The following is a 14,659-nucleotide window of genomic DNA, read 5'->3' as shown; positions in this document are numbered from 1 at the left end:
ACACACACACACACACACACACACACACACACACACACACACACACACACACACACACATACCAAAGGATTCACTCTTGTCAAATTAAACACCACTTTGTACTTCAGGCTAAGAGCCCCAGACTTGGTCTTACGTGTGTCTATCATACTGACCTATATACACCATCCTGTTGCCTATTGGAGGAGCTGGCTTAGCCCATGTTCTGAGGGCCCGCCTATACAAGACCCTCAGGACAGATATGTGTCCCCACAGACACACACAGAGACACACACGCACCCACACACACACGCACACACACACACACACACACACACACACACACACACACACACACACACACACACACACACACACACACACACACACACACACACACACACACACACACACACACACACACACACACACACGCGCGCACACTAAAGGATTCGCTCTTGTCAGTGTCTCTCTTGTCATCCTTTCCTCCCTATGCTATGTTTCTTTTCATATTTACTGACAGGTGTCACTGATACGTGACAATGTATTATTGACTATATGTATAATATGTGTTCCTGACAGTTTCCGTCCCCAGAGTGGGACACCGTCACTCCTGAGGCCAAAGATCTGATCAACAAGATGCTGACCATCAATCCTAGCAAACGCATTACTTCCACAGAGGCACTCAAACACCCCTGGATCTCTGTATGTGGCTTATGCACACACACACACACACACACACACACACACACACACACACACACACACACACACACACACATATACACACACACACTGTTCTTCTACTCTCTTTTGGTTTTGATTTTTTCTTTACTCTCTTTATTTTTCTTTATTTATTTGTTTTTACTTTACTCCCTCTCTCTTTTCTTTTGCAGCAACGGTCCACTGTAGCCTCAATGATGCACAGGCAGGAGACTGTAGAGTGCCTGAAGAAGTTCAACGCCAGAAGAAAACTCAAGGTGAGACTACTGTCAGTGTGTCCTTTGAATTCACCTTCACTCTAGCTAAGTAACCCATTTCTTCATCATCATCCTCAACATCTCTCTCTATTGCTCTCTCTCTCTCTCTCTCTCTCTCTCTCTCTCTCTCTCTCTCTCTCTCTCTCTCGCTCTCTCTCTCTCTCTCTCTCTGTTTCTCCATTCTCTCTCTGCGTTAGCTCTCCCTCTAGACTTCAAGGTTATTCTCTAAAACAGTGGTTCTCAACCTTTTCTGGACCAGGTTCCACTTGAAAATATCCAAAGCGTTCGCTTTGGATATTTTCACATCTGACCAGTGACCACTTAGTGTTAATTCCTCAGATGTGTGGGCTGTGTGCATTTTCAGAGCATGTTTATTTTAATGATCAATCGATCGAGTGTGTTAGATCAATATACTATACATTTCTTTGTATCACAAGGATTTGTAACACTTGGATTTAAAGAAAACATATCATGAAGGTTTTTTTTTTTTACATAAATGATTTGACATTATAATTATCATGTAAATCGTAGTGTTTTGGCAATTATTTGGGGGCCCACTTGCAATATCCTCACGGGCCACCAGTGGGCCCTGGCCCACAGGTTGAGAACCACTGCTCTAGACTTCAAGGTTATTCTCTAAAACGTGACCGCCAAGTTCCTTCTGTTTCCCTCTTTCTTGCTTTGAACTACATTAAATGGCTGATCTTTCTCTTATTTCTGCCTAGCATTTTACTGTTACTTAACACCTCTGTTTCTTTCTGCCCTTCATTCCTTCCTTCCTCCCGCCCTTCCTTCTTTCCTTCTCTATCCTTTCTTTTGTCACTCCAGGGAGTCATTTTGACCACTCTGTTGGTCACGCGAAACTTTTCAGGTATGTCTATAACTGCCTTAGGCATTGATTCCTAAAGGCATCTTAGCACTGATGTCATCTTTTTTCTATTGACTTAAGGGTGTTGTTTTTCAGCCTAGACCTTATTAAAACATTGATTCCCATAATTTATAATACATACATACAGTGTGTAAAGTAACTAAGTACATTTACTTAAGTACTGTACTTAGTACAATTTTGAGGTATTTATACTTTACTTGAGTATTTCCAATTTCCAATACTTTTACTTCTACTCCACTACATCTCAGAGGCAAGTGTTGTACTTTTACTCCACTACAATTATTTGAAAATTTTAGTTACGAGTTACTTTTCAGATATAAATTATGATATTATAAAATATACATTAACCACTTCAGCCCTATTTTATACATAGGCGATTTGAAAATAGCCGATCTACAAGCTCACAACGTGTCACATCGCGACGCGTTGTGAGCTTGTAGATCTGCTAATTTCAAATATTTTAGTACTTTTACTATTGGTACTTCAGTATATAAGTATATTTTGATGCCAATGCTTTTGCACTTTTACTTAAGTAATTTTTTTATTCTGGACTTTTACTTTTAACAGAGTATTTCTATATTGCATTATTGGTACTTTTACTTAAGTAAAGAATTTGAGTACTTTTTCCACCACTGCATACATACGTACATGCATTAAACTATACTGATAGTTTTTAAAATGGAGAGAAATACCATGCTCCTGCATATTCATACTGGCTTAAACACAGTCTGATCGGGCAATTGTTTAGGCCAGGTGTTCTCAAACATTTTCATGCCGTTTATAATTTAGGCCCAAGACCCACAAACATTTTGTGCAGTGAAGTAAGAGCCGAGAGAACAGATTTGCGTGACAACAAAATAAAGTAAATAAATCTATTAAGTTTCCGACCATTTATGAAAACATGTCAAACAATACTGTGAGTTGCCTGTTTTCAAAAAGTAGCATGGTTTTGACAGTAATTGCCCCATCGATTATTTTGTCACTGTTATACCAAGCACTTGATAAATAGGGCCTAACGTAAACAAGACTGGACATAATAATGGCATGTGGATCACAGACTGCATGAGGCCAGTCTATGATGTCAGTCATCTATGACATATCTATGACATGTGACTTATTATTTGGGCAAGGTCTCAGCCCGATCAGGCCGCCATTGAATTAAAGATGTAACACATTTCAAAAGGTATAACACATGGGAAAAAGAAAATGCAGAGAGGTACTTACTTGTCCTACTGGCAGTGTGCACAATAAATGTGGTCAAACACATGCATGCACACACAGACCCATTTCTAGACGTCTCACCTCCTACAGAGGTAAAAAGGGTGAAACAAAAATAATCTTGATATTAACATTGTAGGCAAATTCATTCCTTTCCCTTTCTCTCCCTTGCTCACACTTTCTCTACTTTTTGCATGTATACATATCCCCTTTAGAATATTTGCTTTTACTTTAACTTTTCATGAGCTCTAGTCATCTGTTGGGGTTACTTCAAGTATATTTATTTTTACTTATATAAAGCATTTTATTCATCATTTTGTTTCCTTTTTTTTCAATATTCTTTCCTTTTGTTTGGAATGTGGTAACCATTTGAGGTAAGATTTCTTGAATGACAGAGATGAGGGTGGGATTGTACCCAGCCGGATGTCTGGCGGTACTTTCCCTCTAATAGATGATGATGCATGCATGCCAACTTAGTTGTTTTGTACTCAGAAAAGTGTGTGTTAGGTTTACAACATAGGATGTTAATGCTTGCAATAAAGGATACCTACATTTTGAATGAAATGCATGCTAATGCAATGTATGCACTGTTCAGTGGAATGATTTAAATACAGAATGACTCAGTAAAAGAGAGAGAGAGAGAGAGGCAGAAGGGGGGCCCATGTGGAGGGGAGGGGTAAGTGACAGCGGGCAGAGAACAGGAAGGCATAGAGAGAAGTGCGTGCTAGTAGGTGCATGTCTACAGGTATGTGTGCAGATGTGCTGCACAGGTCCGTAAACGGAAGAAATAATCACACAGTGAGAGTTTGTTGGCTGAATAAGCCTGCAGCTGTTGCATTAGAATGTATTTGCACCTCAAACACCCTTGTCATCACTTACTGAATACACACAGAACCAACCACCTGTAGCAACTCGGATTATGATGCGGAGTAGGGGTGTGCCGATAATTTCATGATACGATACGATACGATATTGGGCTCACAACATCGATACGATACGATATATGGCACTTTCTTTATTATGAAAATATCTGGGGGGGGAAAAAAAGCAAATGCAAACAAATACTTTTGTTGTTTTTGCATTATTATTATTGCAAAACAATATTTTTTCCCCCAAAACGATACATATCGTCACGAAAACGTATCGCGATATATCGCGGGACGATATATCGACACACCCCTAATGCGGAGCCCTGAATGTCCTGCACAGAGAGATTGTTGCATTTGCATTGTGTCTTGATGTAGGAAGACAAGGCTTGTATGCTGATTGCATGGTAGAGTGTCCCTAGGTTTACATGTATCTAATGTGAACTCTGACGACGACATATCTGTTCTTTATTACCATCTACAGCAGCCAAGAGTTTGCTCAACAAGAACAAGACTGCAGACTTGGTGTCTCAAGTCAAGGTGAGTTGAGTTTAACAGAGGTGAAAACCTTCTCTGTCTTTTGCACAAATTGGATGCAACGTTCAGTGTCTGATGAGCCTCGTTGAATGGGCATCGTGCAGCCATGACATCATCATTCAGGGACAGTCATTCCTAGCAGTGGGAAATAGGCCCTTTTCCCCATATAGACATATTATACGTAGACGCTGCACTGGCCGCTGGATTGTACATCAACGTTGCCGCCATATGGGCTGGGGCAACATGCCATAACTCCACTGCAAGTAAAGAAATATAACTGAGTTGTATATAAGTCACCTGAGACTAAAACATTCTTCTATTTTGTATTTTGATTTAACCAAGTATCCTATATCAGTGGTTTTCAACCTTTTTCATGCCAAGGACCCCTAAATTGATATACATTTGGCCGTGGACCCCCTTCTAAAAATGTTTTGTGCCAAGGACCCCCAGAAGCAAAGATTTGAATTAAAAATGTGCTTTAAAAATATATATAGTCAAAGATTTGCACATAGTTTCAAGATTTTTCAAAAATAGCAGATCTACATCTGCTATATCTGCTATTTTAAGTGGTTAAAATGATTGTGACGCTATGTTAACTAATTTTTTTTCATAACTAATTGTGGAGAGATGTCCTGCTTCAGTAGACATACATGGAGCATACGTGCATTAGGATGCATGGCTTGCCCCTGCCAATACGGCAGCCGCATTCACCCAATATACTGCAACGGCCAATGCGGTATCTATGTTTGTACAGTATTATGTTTTTCACAGCAGCCAAATTGACATAATTAGTTGTGAAATGTTACTTCCTTCACCGGTGGTACTGATGATACTAAATAAGGTTCATTCGGGTCAAACAGAGTAGGGTGCTGCTCTGTTGCATATTTGCTCACTCTTTGCCCTCTTAACTCTTTGCCTGACGTTTCCTCGTCGTTTTTTTAAATTTTGGGGTGTTGCATTAGTCGACTATTAGTCGACTATAGACAGGGACAGGCCTAATGTCAATATGGCTGCCGTGAAAAAAGTCTATGGTCATCATGTTAGCTATAGTTTTAGAATCAGACTCCACACTAACTGTGTTAGTGTCTTTATAGAATAATAAATCCTCTTTTGATGATGTTTTTTTTTAAATGATGTGTTTCTTCATCTCTATCTTTCCTATGATGTACATGCCTCTCGTTTCCTGTTGGCACTTAAATCCTCAATGAACACCCATGTATTACTGAAACCAGCACTGTAGGAGTGGCTCTGTGTGTCCATGAATGTGTCCATGAATGTGTGTTTGTCTGAGTTTTTGTGTGTGCACATATCTGCACATGTACAATATGTAGACTTTGTTGTGCAAACAATTGTGTGCTAGACTGTGTGTCTGTATATGATATCTACAGTGAGAGTGAGAGAGATGAGAGTTAATTTCATATTAGACTTCTATGTACACTCTGTGAATTAATATCACATATGCACATCTGTTCCTTGGCGATAGAGGTACAATGACTTTGATTTCTTTGAGCTGTGTGTGACCAGTTAAACATCATTCAAATGTATAAGTCGTTGAAGAGAAGGAAAAATAAGGTAGCATTAAGGGATTCAAGTGAATTAAGGTAGCCTTTTATATAATTGCACGAGTTACTGCCTCAGAATTGTACTCAGTGTTCCAATAATTGCCCCTATTTTCTAACCTCTTCCACGACCTTCGGCAGATTTCATAAGGGACTTGTTAAGAACAGTAGGATCCACACAGCTCACACCTTTAAAACAGAGTCATTGAGGGCACATGAAAAGGAATTTTATTTGGAAAGATACTTAGCTGGGGCTGCATGAGATGTGAGTGCGTGTGCGTGAATGATATGTACTGTATGTTTGTGGGTGTGTGTTTGCGTCATGTTCCCTCTACACTGCCCCCTGCAGGTCAACAACAAAGCCAACACAGTGACCAGTCCTAAAGACACAGGCCCTGCCCCTGCACTGGTATACATACACAACCTCACCACCCCCCCCCCCCCCCCCCCCATCTGCACCAGTGGTTCTCAAACGTTTTCATGTCAGTGACCCCCAAATTCATTTGGGGGTCTTGTATACAAGATTTGTGCTGTTAAAATATTCTAAAAGTTCTAAATGTTTAAAAGAAAAATTCAGGACTTTTTGAAAATCACAACAATACATTTAACACTATATGCTCTATGTGTATAGTGTTAAAGTGGTTTAACAGATTTTGATGCTATATTAACTCATATTTCTGGGGACCCCCTGGAACGCTGTCAAGGACCCCTGGCCCCTGACCCCACTTTGAGAACCATTGATCCATACAATCCCTGCAGCTCACTCCCCCATTCCCCACCAAGGACGAGGTACAGGTTCACCCTACCCGCTCAGCAAGGGCGTGTCTTACAGCGTCTCAGTCTTAGAACCTGATCAAATTAGAATCACAATTTTGAATTGGCTGCTTGAGAAGATGCGCACAGATTTTAAATATGTGAGCCACTTGTATGTGATGATGATGAGTGCCACAGACTCTCATCTATGTAACTCACGGTTAGGTTATCCCTGAATGAATTATGATAGTGCGTACAGGCTTTTTGCCACGGTGCAGCATGGCCCAGCTCCAGCCTACTTGCTACAGCTGAGCATAAGACATAATGTTTACATAGACATCTGAACATCTTGGGTTTAAAATCCTCTTAACAGACCTTGTATTGAACTGTACTTCCCTGTGCTTGTCTTTGCAAACTGTTAATAAAGTATTCAATCAATCAATCAATCAATCAATCAATCAATCAATCGATCAATCAATCAAAACAGTTACTTAGGGGCAGCCTCTACCTCGAACCCACCAGCATCCCATCTCGTTTTCTACAGAACGGTTCCCCCTTCCTTCCTCAACTCATTCCTTTGCTGTGTGTGCTTATCTCAGATTGCAGTGTCAGTCTGACCTGCACATCACCTTTTTACACATTTACATTGTAGTTCATGACAAATAGTTTCTCTGCCTTTGTGTTGTTAAGGCTTTGTGGATGTGCATGGCAGGAGTGTAACAATGGCTCCTTATAGACTTGTTATGTCAGTGTGCATGACTGTCAGTTGAATTACGCCTGGTGTTTGCTGACTTGCCTGCAAAGTCACGTGACTTTTGATCTGCATGATGTCAAAGGCTTTCTGTGCTCTCATTTGTTTCCATGTTGATTACGCATGAACACGCACGCACGCAAGCACGCGCGCACACGCACACGCGCACACACACACACACACACACACACACACACACACACACACACACACACACACACACACACACACACACACACACACACACACACACACACACACACTGAGGCAGATGTTATAATCTAGTGTAATCTTGGTGAGTGATTAGAAGTTTAAGCTGTCATCAGAATCGATTCCACTTAAGCTCTGTCCACACACAGAGACACAGACATCTGAGGAAGAAGACTGATCAGTGGAAACAGAGACTGTAAGACATTCTGTCAGCATCACATAGGATGAAAAGCAAACTCATAAGGGAAGAAAGAGAGAAAGAATGAAATAATTAAGAGCTTTGTTATTTTCTCCAGGAATTACTTTACTCTCAGACTCCATGATGAATATCACACACACACACGCATGCATTGACTGCACAACCACGCACACGCACAGTATATTTTACAGTACAGTACAGTACACTACTCATATATGTACAGTCAGTGGTGTGTTCTACCGTGTTACACTATATACGTAGTGTGACCTGCAGAAACAGTTTGTAGCCAAGCGTAGCCATCCAAAAAATATCCGAGAAAGTGTATCTGATACACAGGAGGAGGGGCTGTGGGCAGCACAGATTTAAACTTCAGTTCAAATAGCCTTTTTCATGTGATAATGTGCCGTCTGAGGTGAAGGCTTATGTGTGGCTATTGTCTTGAGGTGATAATGACCGCTGGCCGTTAGAGTTTTGAAGTAATTCACACATTAACTACCTAACAATAGAGCGGGTATTTCATTCGGCAACCACGCACGCGCGTACATACGTGCGCATGTGCCGATACATATGTGCGCATGTGCGGGGGAATAATTAAGTATGCCCTCCGAAGAAAACCTAGAACACACCACTGTGTACAGTATATACTCACTGTTTATTCTTAGATTTTCTGCAGTTCGTAAGTCGTGTCTTTACACACTTTGTGTTCCATCTGTACTTCTTTCTCTAGGAACCACAGACTACTGTGATCCATAATCCAATAGATGGGAACAAGGTATTACAATAATAATAATACACACAGTTTTCTATTTCAAATGTGTTCATTTCAGGCTGCATATAGCAGTGCATCTATATTTAATTTGCTTTAATAATGTACATAATGTATCATAGTGTTTTGAAAAAACTGTTTATACCATACTTAGCATTTAATTTAATTGTCACATTTGTCCTACCCTCTTCTTCGGGCAAGCCCCCCTGAATTTATTATTATATATTATTTGTTCTTTGTTGCATGCCATGAAATGTTAAAATCAGTTTTTAGGAATTGGAAAGTCAGAGTAATGGATTATGCCACATGAAACATGAACATGAAAATGTGAAAAAAGAGTACAAAAATAATGGTGGAACCATTTTAGTAGATAAAAAACAGCCCAATCATATTTAAGAACAGAAAGAAAGAATGTTGAGCTATAATATCCTTTAAAGTATAATATAATATAAAGTAATGTATAATTGTCTCCGCCAGGCCGAAAGGCATGGCGAGAGAGTATGTTTTGCACCCTGTCTGTCCGTCCATCCGTGTGTCTGTGTGTCTGTCCGTCCGTGTGTCCGTCTGTCTGTGAACAGCTAATCTCTGGCACCGTTGGCTTGATCGCAGCGAAACTATGCACACACACTCCCTGGATGCCAATTTAGAATCTCTGCCCCAAATTTTTCACATGGGCCTGTTATAGCTTTTTTTGACAGTACTCCTTTTTTGTCCAAACATCACGCAAATCGGTACACAGTATCTCTATGGTCATTATACGATTTTTCATATTCCATCCTGATTGGCTAAGAATGGCTTCCAAAGTTTGCAGGAGTGCTCCGTTTTGAACAAAATGCCTCAAATCATGGACACAGTGTGCAATTTCCGTGAAATTGTGCATGTACATTCCCACCAGGCAGAGGAAGAAATGCCACTTTAAAATGTTCAAATCAGCCTCATGGTGGCGTTGTAACAAGCCGATTCGTGTTGTTACCTGTACTGCACCAATCTGTTTAAAACTTTGTATGTGCACTCCTAGAGACCAAGGAAAAACTTTTGCCCTGCATTTTCACATCTGCCTTTTATAGCGCCACCAGGAGTCCGACTTATGTAAAACACATGTTTGGATATTACTCACTCACCGCAAATCATGAACGCAGCGGCCAATTGCGGTGAAACTTTGCACGCACATTCGCACTACATTGAGGAAGAAATGCCACCCTTTCCACATTGCCCTGTTATAGCGCCACCAGCAGGTCTAATTTAGCAAAACAAAATGCCTCAATTCATGAATGCAGTGTCCGATTGCCATCAAAGGCCTAAGAAGAAATGGCACTCTTTTCACATTGGCCTATTATAGCGCCACCAGGAGGCCACGATAGCCTACCTGACCTGGCGGAGACCTGTGCTCCGAGGAGCACTTTTTCGCTCTTTTTTTTTTACTAATCCTAAATGTTTGTAATAATACTATTTTACAGTATAATACAGTATTTCAACATTGCACATATTGTATCAGTATAAAACACAGCTTTATACATTATTTATACAGTATTTTGTTACATTTTTATTCTTCATGTTGTACCTTTAATTCAGTGTCCAAACATACTGTACTACATAATGTGAATTCAGTTCTGTCATCACTATACATGCACATGCACACATGCATATAACATCCTTCAATGTCTTCATCCTTCAGGAGTCCGTTGAAAGTGCTAATACCACCATAGAGGATGAAGATGTAAAAGGTAGGCTCCTTGTCTGCACTCGGTTTCAGCTTTTGTCACTCACTTATAGTTCTCACTCAGGCTGCAAGTATGTTCATAAAAATCTGAACGCATTCACCTTTTCTGAAAGGCATGAATATCTCTTAACTAACCTAAAGCATCTCTTAATTATTTATTTTGAGTAACTGTAAAATTAACTACTGCTGCCAATTTACCTCGCAAAATATAATCCACTGCGTTCGCCCCTTCCTCTGACTTTTACCCTTTGACACTAGAATCAGTTATACCGATACTGATAACACAGATTGATTTCGCCTGACACCGGTTTTTGTTTTTGAGTATGACACAACCTCTCATTCTTGTTTCTCTTTCTAAAACACTTTTCTCCCCCCCCCCCTTTTTCATTGGGAATATCCTTTTAATTCATGATCCGTTGCCTACCTTTTCCACTCACATAAACGCACTTGCACAATTCCTTATACTTCACCCACCCGCACTCTCCTGACACTCATCCACCTACACAACTTCCTTCAGCCTTTCGTCTGGGTAGCTTAGTGAGCAGTATTTTGAGCTCGAAAGGCCGTTCCTCACAGATGTCTGAGCCCCTGGAGAGTCCCACGTCCTCAGTCCAGAGTAAGTCCATCCTGAGTGGGACAGAGACCCTGCCTTGACCCCACCCCCCGCACCCTGTTCTCAGTCACTCGTGAGACTGATGTTCTCCTGTCAAACTGTCCTTTAAGCCCTGTGTCATTGGTGTGATGCTATCACGTGATCTTCCCAGTTTTTTTTGTCCTTCCGTGACCCTATACATGACTCTAGAAGCCACACGAGACACCTAGAATATCTTTAAATGTGTCTCCTTTTAATATTAGCCTCTGCGGTCTCTGTGACATTGTAAGAGGCACTTGAAAAATAATTCCAATTCCAAGTGACTGAAACACCATGTTTTTTGCACATTAGAGAATAGTATTCCCGATGCACTGAATACCATCATATTCCTTCCCTGTGGGTTTAATTAACTCAAACCTCTGTTTTTGACCTCTCAAGTTCTGCTGTCCCTGGTCCTCACTCTGGGTTCTTTCTACAGTATAATTTGGTTTGAAGACAAGATATAGATGACTTCCTCAGTCTTCTATTAGCATTCTGTTCTGAATAACCTCAGCACTGATTCATACAGTCTAGATTAGAACACATCCCCACCGACACTTTACTCATGTGTAACATATCATAAGCATGCAACAGCAGATACTAACATAAATGTTAGACTACATTTGAAGGCCCTAATTTACTCTTGACTATAATTATACGTTTTTTTCTGGTTGTAATGGAGGTAATGATTAATTACTTCATGTCTTTTTTCTGGACAAATGATAAGTCATTTCTTTCGCTATCCCCCAGCCTGCACCAATAACAATAAAGGTAACTGTCAACATCTCTTAGTTAAAACCGCATCTGTAGCAAGCAACTGCATCTGAGCATTGGTTTGTTTTTGGTTTTTAGGTGCTCTGTTGGGTGAAATAACAAGCATCATCCTACTTTCCTTGCCTGGTATGGCTATTAGTCATGGGAGGCACAGATTTCTATTTTTGTGTTATTTACGATTAAAACTCAAGACATTAATAACAAAAATATGTGCCCTCCATTTCTAATAACATTGCTATACTGCTACTTTGTAGAATAGCTCCCGTCTGAAACTGGCTCCAAATCAATTTACTTTAACATGCACTCAGACTTACATTTGCCTGAAAAACAGTAGCCTAATATTTGGTCATTCTGACCACAATGTGTGATATCTAATTTATGATGTCTGTGATTGTCTGTTATAGCTCGTAAACAGGAAATTATCAAAGTCACAGAGCAGCTGATTGAGTCGATCAACAATGGAGACTTTGAGTCATATGCGTGAGTACTTCTACCTTCCTGTCTGCGCATAAGCAGAGCTTCATTGGGTGCCAGGCACCCATGACCAATAATCTAGACAAACCTGTAGAATACAGTTTGTTCAGGGGCGGTGGGTAATGGAGGTTAGAGGAGGCTAGGCCTCCCCAAATATACTGCTGGCTAGGGTGCATATTTTAGATTATAGATATAGATATGTCTGGATTATGGCATGTCGTTGTTGCTGCAGCAACCACAATAATATGTGTCACGCGGGGCTCACGCTATCAGTGTGTCTGGTGTAGCTGGTATGATTGACATTGGAGCTTTCCAAACACATAGTACGGCTGTGGTAAATTCCACGCTCTTTCTACCCTGAATAACCTGCTACCTACATGTGGGAGGTAACGCTAAGTGATAATCCGACCCACGCTCACTTCATTTGGGAGAAAAAGAAAGCATTCAGTGTGGTTTTGTGTGTACCAGGCGTGCGGGGCCGGTGGCCATGCACCACGTTATTAAAAATATCACTGACGGAACAAATCGATAGACAGACACAAAGAAGAACGAGAACTTTAGCTGCTTTTCATGGTGCTGTCCTCTCCAGGGCGATGCAATTGCCCCCTACAGGGTGGCGCTATTGAGTTTTTCTCTGTGTGCAGCTTCATCCAATATCAGTCCACTTCCTCCCTAGTAGGCTACTGCATAGACATATAAAGGTAGACGCCTCCTCTGGCTCTGAAGCGTCTGTATGGCGGGCGCGCTTCCGCTTCCTTGCAGGGCAGCTGGAAATTTCCGCGTGCGTCACAGAAGGGGGGCGTTCAGTAGGCCAATCAGAGGCAGGTGGGGGCGGGACAACTAGATTCTGACAAGTCCTGGAAAAGACGCACTGTGATTGGCCAGTAGTCAACACGCTGTGATTGGCCAGTGCCTGTACCCCCCGGAAATATGGCGGCACCATACGAAACGGGTCGCTCCAACGAACTGCAGAGGCCAATGAGGTATCTAGGTTTCTATATCTATGGGCTACTGCAGGTGTAATGCAATCAGAAGTGTTGCCAGATTTTGCAAGAGAAACAAGCGGCCTGGTCTATGAAAACAAGCCCAAAAGAAGCGACTAGGCCACGTTTTACCAGCTATTTGAAAATAGCAGATTTACAAGACAAGCTCACAACGTGTCATGTAGATCTGCTATTTCCAAAAATATTGGGGGAAAAATAAGTGAAATATTTTTTATTATATTTGTTAACTCAAATCTTGTATGGGTGTCCCTGGCACAAAATATTTTCAGATGGGGGTCTGCGGACAAATACATATTAATCTGGGGTCCTTGACATGAAATAAAAGTGTGAACCACTGGTTTAAAAACAAATAAGCAACTACACTTTAAAAACAAGCCCAAAATTGCTTAATATAAGTAGACATGGCAACACTGGTAAACAGGAAACCTGTTGATATGGGTCTGTCGTGGCCAGGAATAAGGTGAACAGAACTTCCTATGCGCATGCAGCTGACAGATAATCATTCATACATTCAAGTGGTCTGATTAATAGATGTGTTTGCTTTTGAAATGGAAGCCTTGTGTTGTTAAAATATTATTAGCGCAGGCAGTGAGCAAACAAAGACGTATTATGTCGTAGCTATGAGCAAGAAGCATCTCTCACAACTTGCACTCCTATTTATTGAAAGATAAGTAACTAGAAATATTTGTACGGACAAAGTTAGGCCGACTAAGAAATGTTATTTGCACTTTCCTATTGCATAATAGTAAATCCTTTACACTGTAATATTACTATGCTTGTATTTATAATTGTACCTAGAAACTATATCATTGTTTGGTATATGATTTCAGTATTTTGCACCCATATGCTGGAAAGGCAAGCTCCAACCATGACTCTATGATCATGCTTACAGTTCGAACCCGTCTGTCTGAAATATTCAAATATATCGATATATATTGATTTCTGTCTTTATTGTTGTTCTTAAAGGAAGATCTGTGATCCTGGGTTGACTTCCTTTGAGCCAGAGGCCCTGGGTAACCTGGTGGAAGGTCATGACTTCCACCGCTTCTACTTTGAGAATGGTGAGTTATTTTGTGACCACAAACTTAACTTATAGGTTGACTTAACTTTTTCTTTTAAATCGTTGTATATATTATTTCAGTCATCTTCTTGACACTCATTACATGCATTGAGTACAAATGATTTAACCACATAAAGTCCCCCACGGGGCTATACCTAGTCCCCTCCTTTTTTGCCTCTACTCCAAATCTTTTTGGTGTTATAGCAGATCTACAAGCAATGCGACACATTAATTCTTGCAAGCTTAACCACTTGAACCTTAAACAGTCACATAACCACAGTTAAACAGTAAA

General features: G+C 40.7%; 1 protein-coding gene across 3 annotated transcripts in view; it reads left to right on the top strand.

Moving 5' to 3' along the window:
- Positions 1-14,659, top strand: part of camk2d2 (calcium/calmodulin-dependent protein kinase (CaM kinase) II delta 2) — a 41,891-nt gene that overhangs the window by 23,856 nt on the left and 3,376 nt on the right. The window contains exons 10-20 of one of the 3 annotated variants that reach the window (XM_084074063.1): positions 559-681; positions 873-956; positions 1,785-1,827; positions 4,414-4,469; positions 6,375-6,434; positions 8,666-8,710; positions 10,380-10,428; positions 10,942-11,040; positions 11,806-11,826; positions 12,234-12,309; positions 14,274-14,368. In XM_084074063.1, the coding sequence (XP_083930189.1) occupies positions 559-681; positions 873-956; positions 1,785-1,827; positions 4,414-4,469; positions 6,375-6,434; positions 8,666-8,710; positions 10,380-10,428; positions 10,942-11,040; positions 11,806-11,826; positions 12,234-12,309; positions 14,274-14,368 (751 nt within the window). The remainder of the gene's footprint in view (positions 1-558; positions 682-872; positions 957-1,784; positions 1,828-4,413; positions 4,470-6,374; positions 6,435-8,665; positions 8,711-10,379; positions 10,429-10,941; positions 11,041-11,805; positions 11,827-12,233; positions 12,310-14,273; positions 14,369-14,659) is intronic. The other 2 variants (XM_084074061.1, XM_084074062.1) reach the window with 2 other exon arrangements.

Source organism: Gymnoscopelus microlampas, assembly GCF_963454915.1.
Source record: "Gymnoscopelus microlampas genome assembly, chromosome: 2".
NCBI classification, from domain to species: Eukaryota; Metazoa; Chordata; class Actinopteri; order Myctophiformes; family Myctophidae; genus Gymnoscopelus; species Gymnoscopelus microlampas.
The sequence above is the reverse complement of the archived record's forward strand: the minus strand, read 5'-3'. Positions and strand labels throughout refer to the sequence as shown.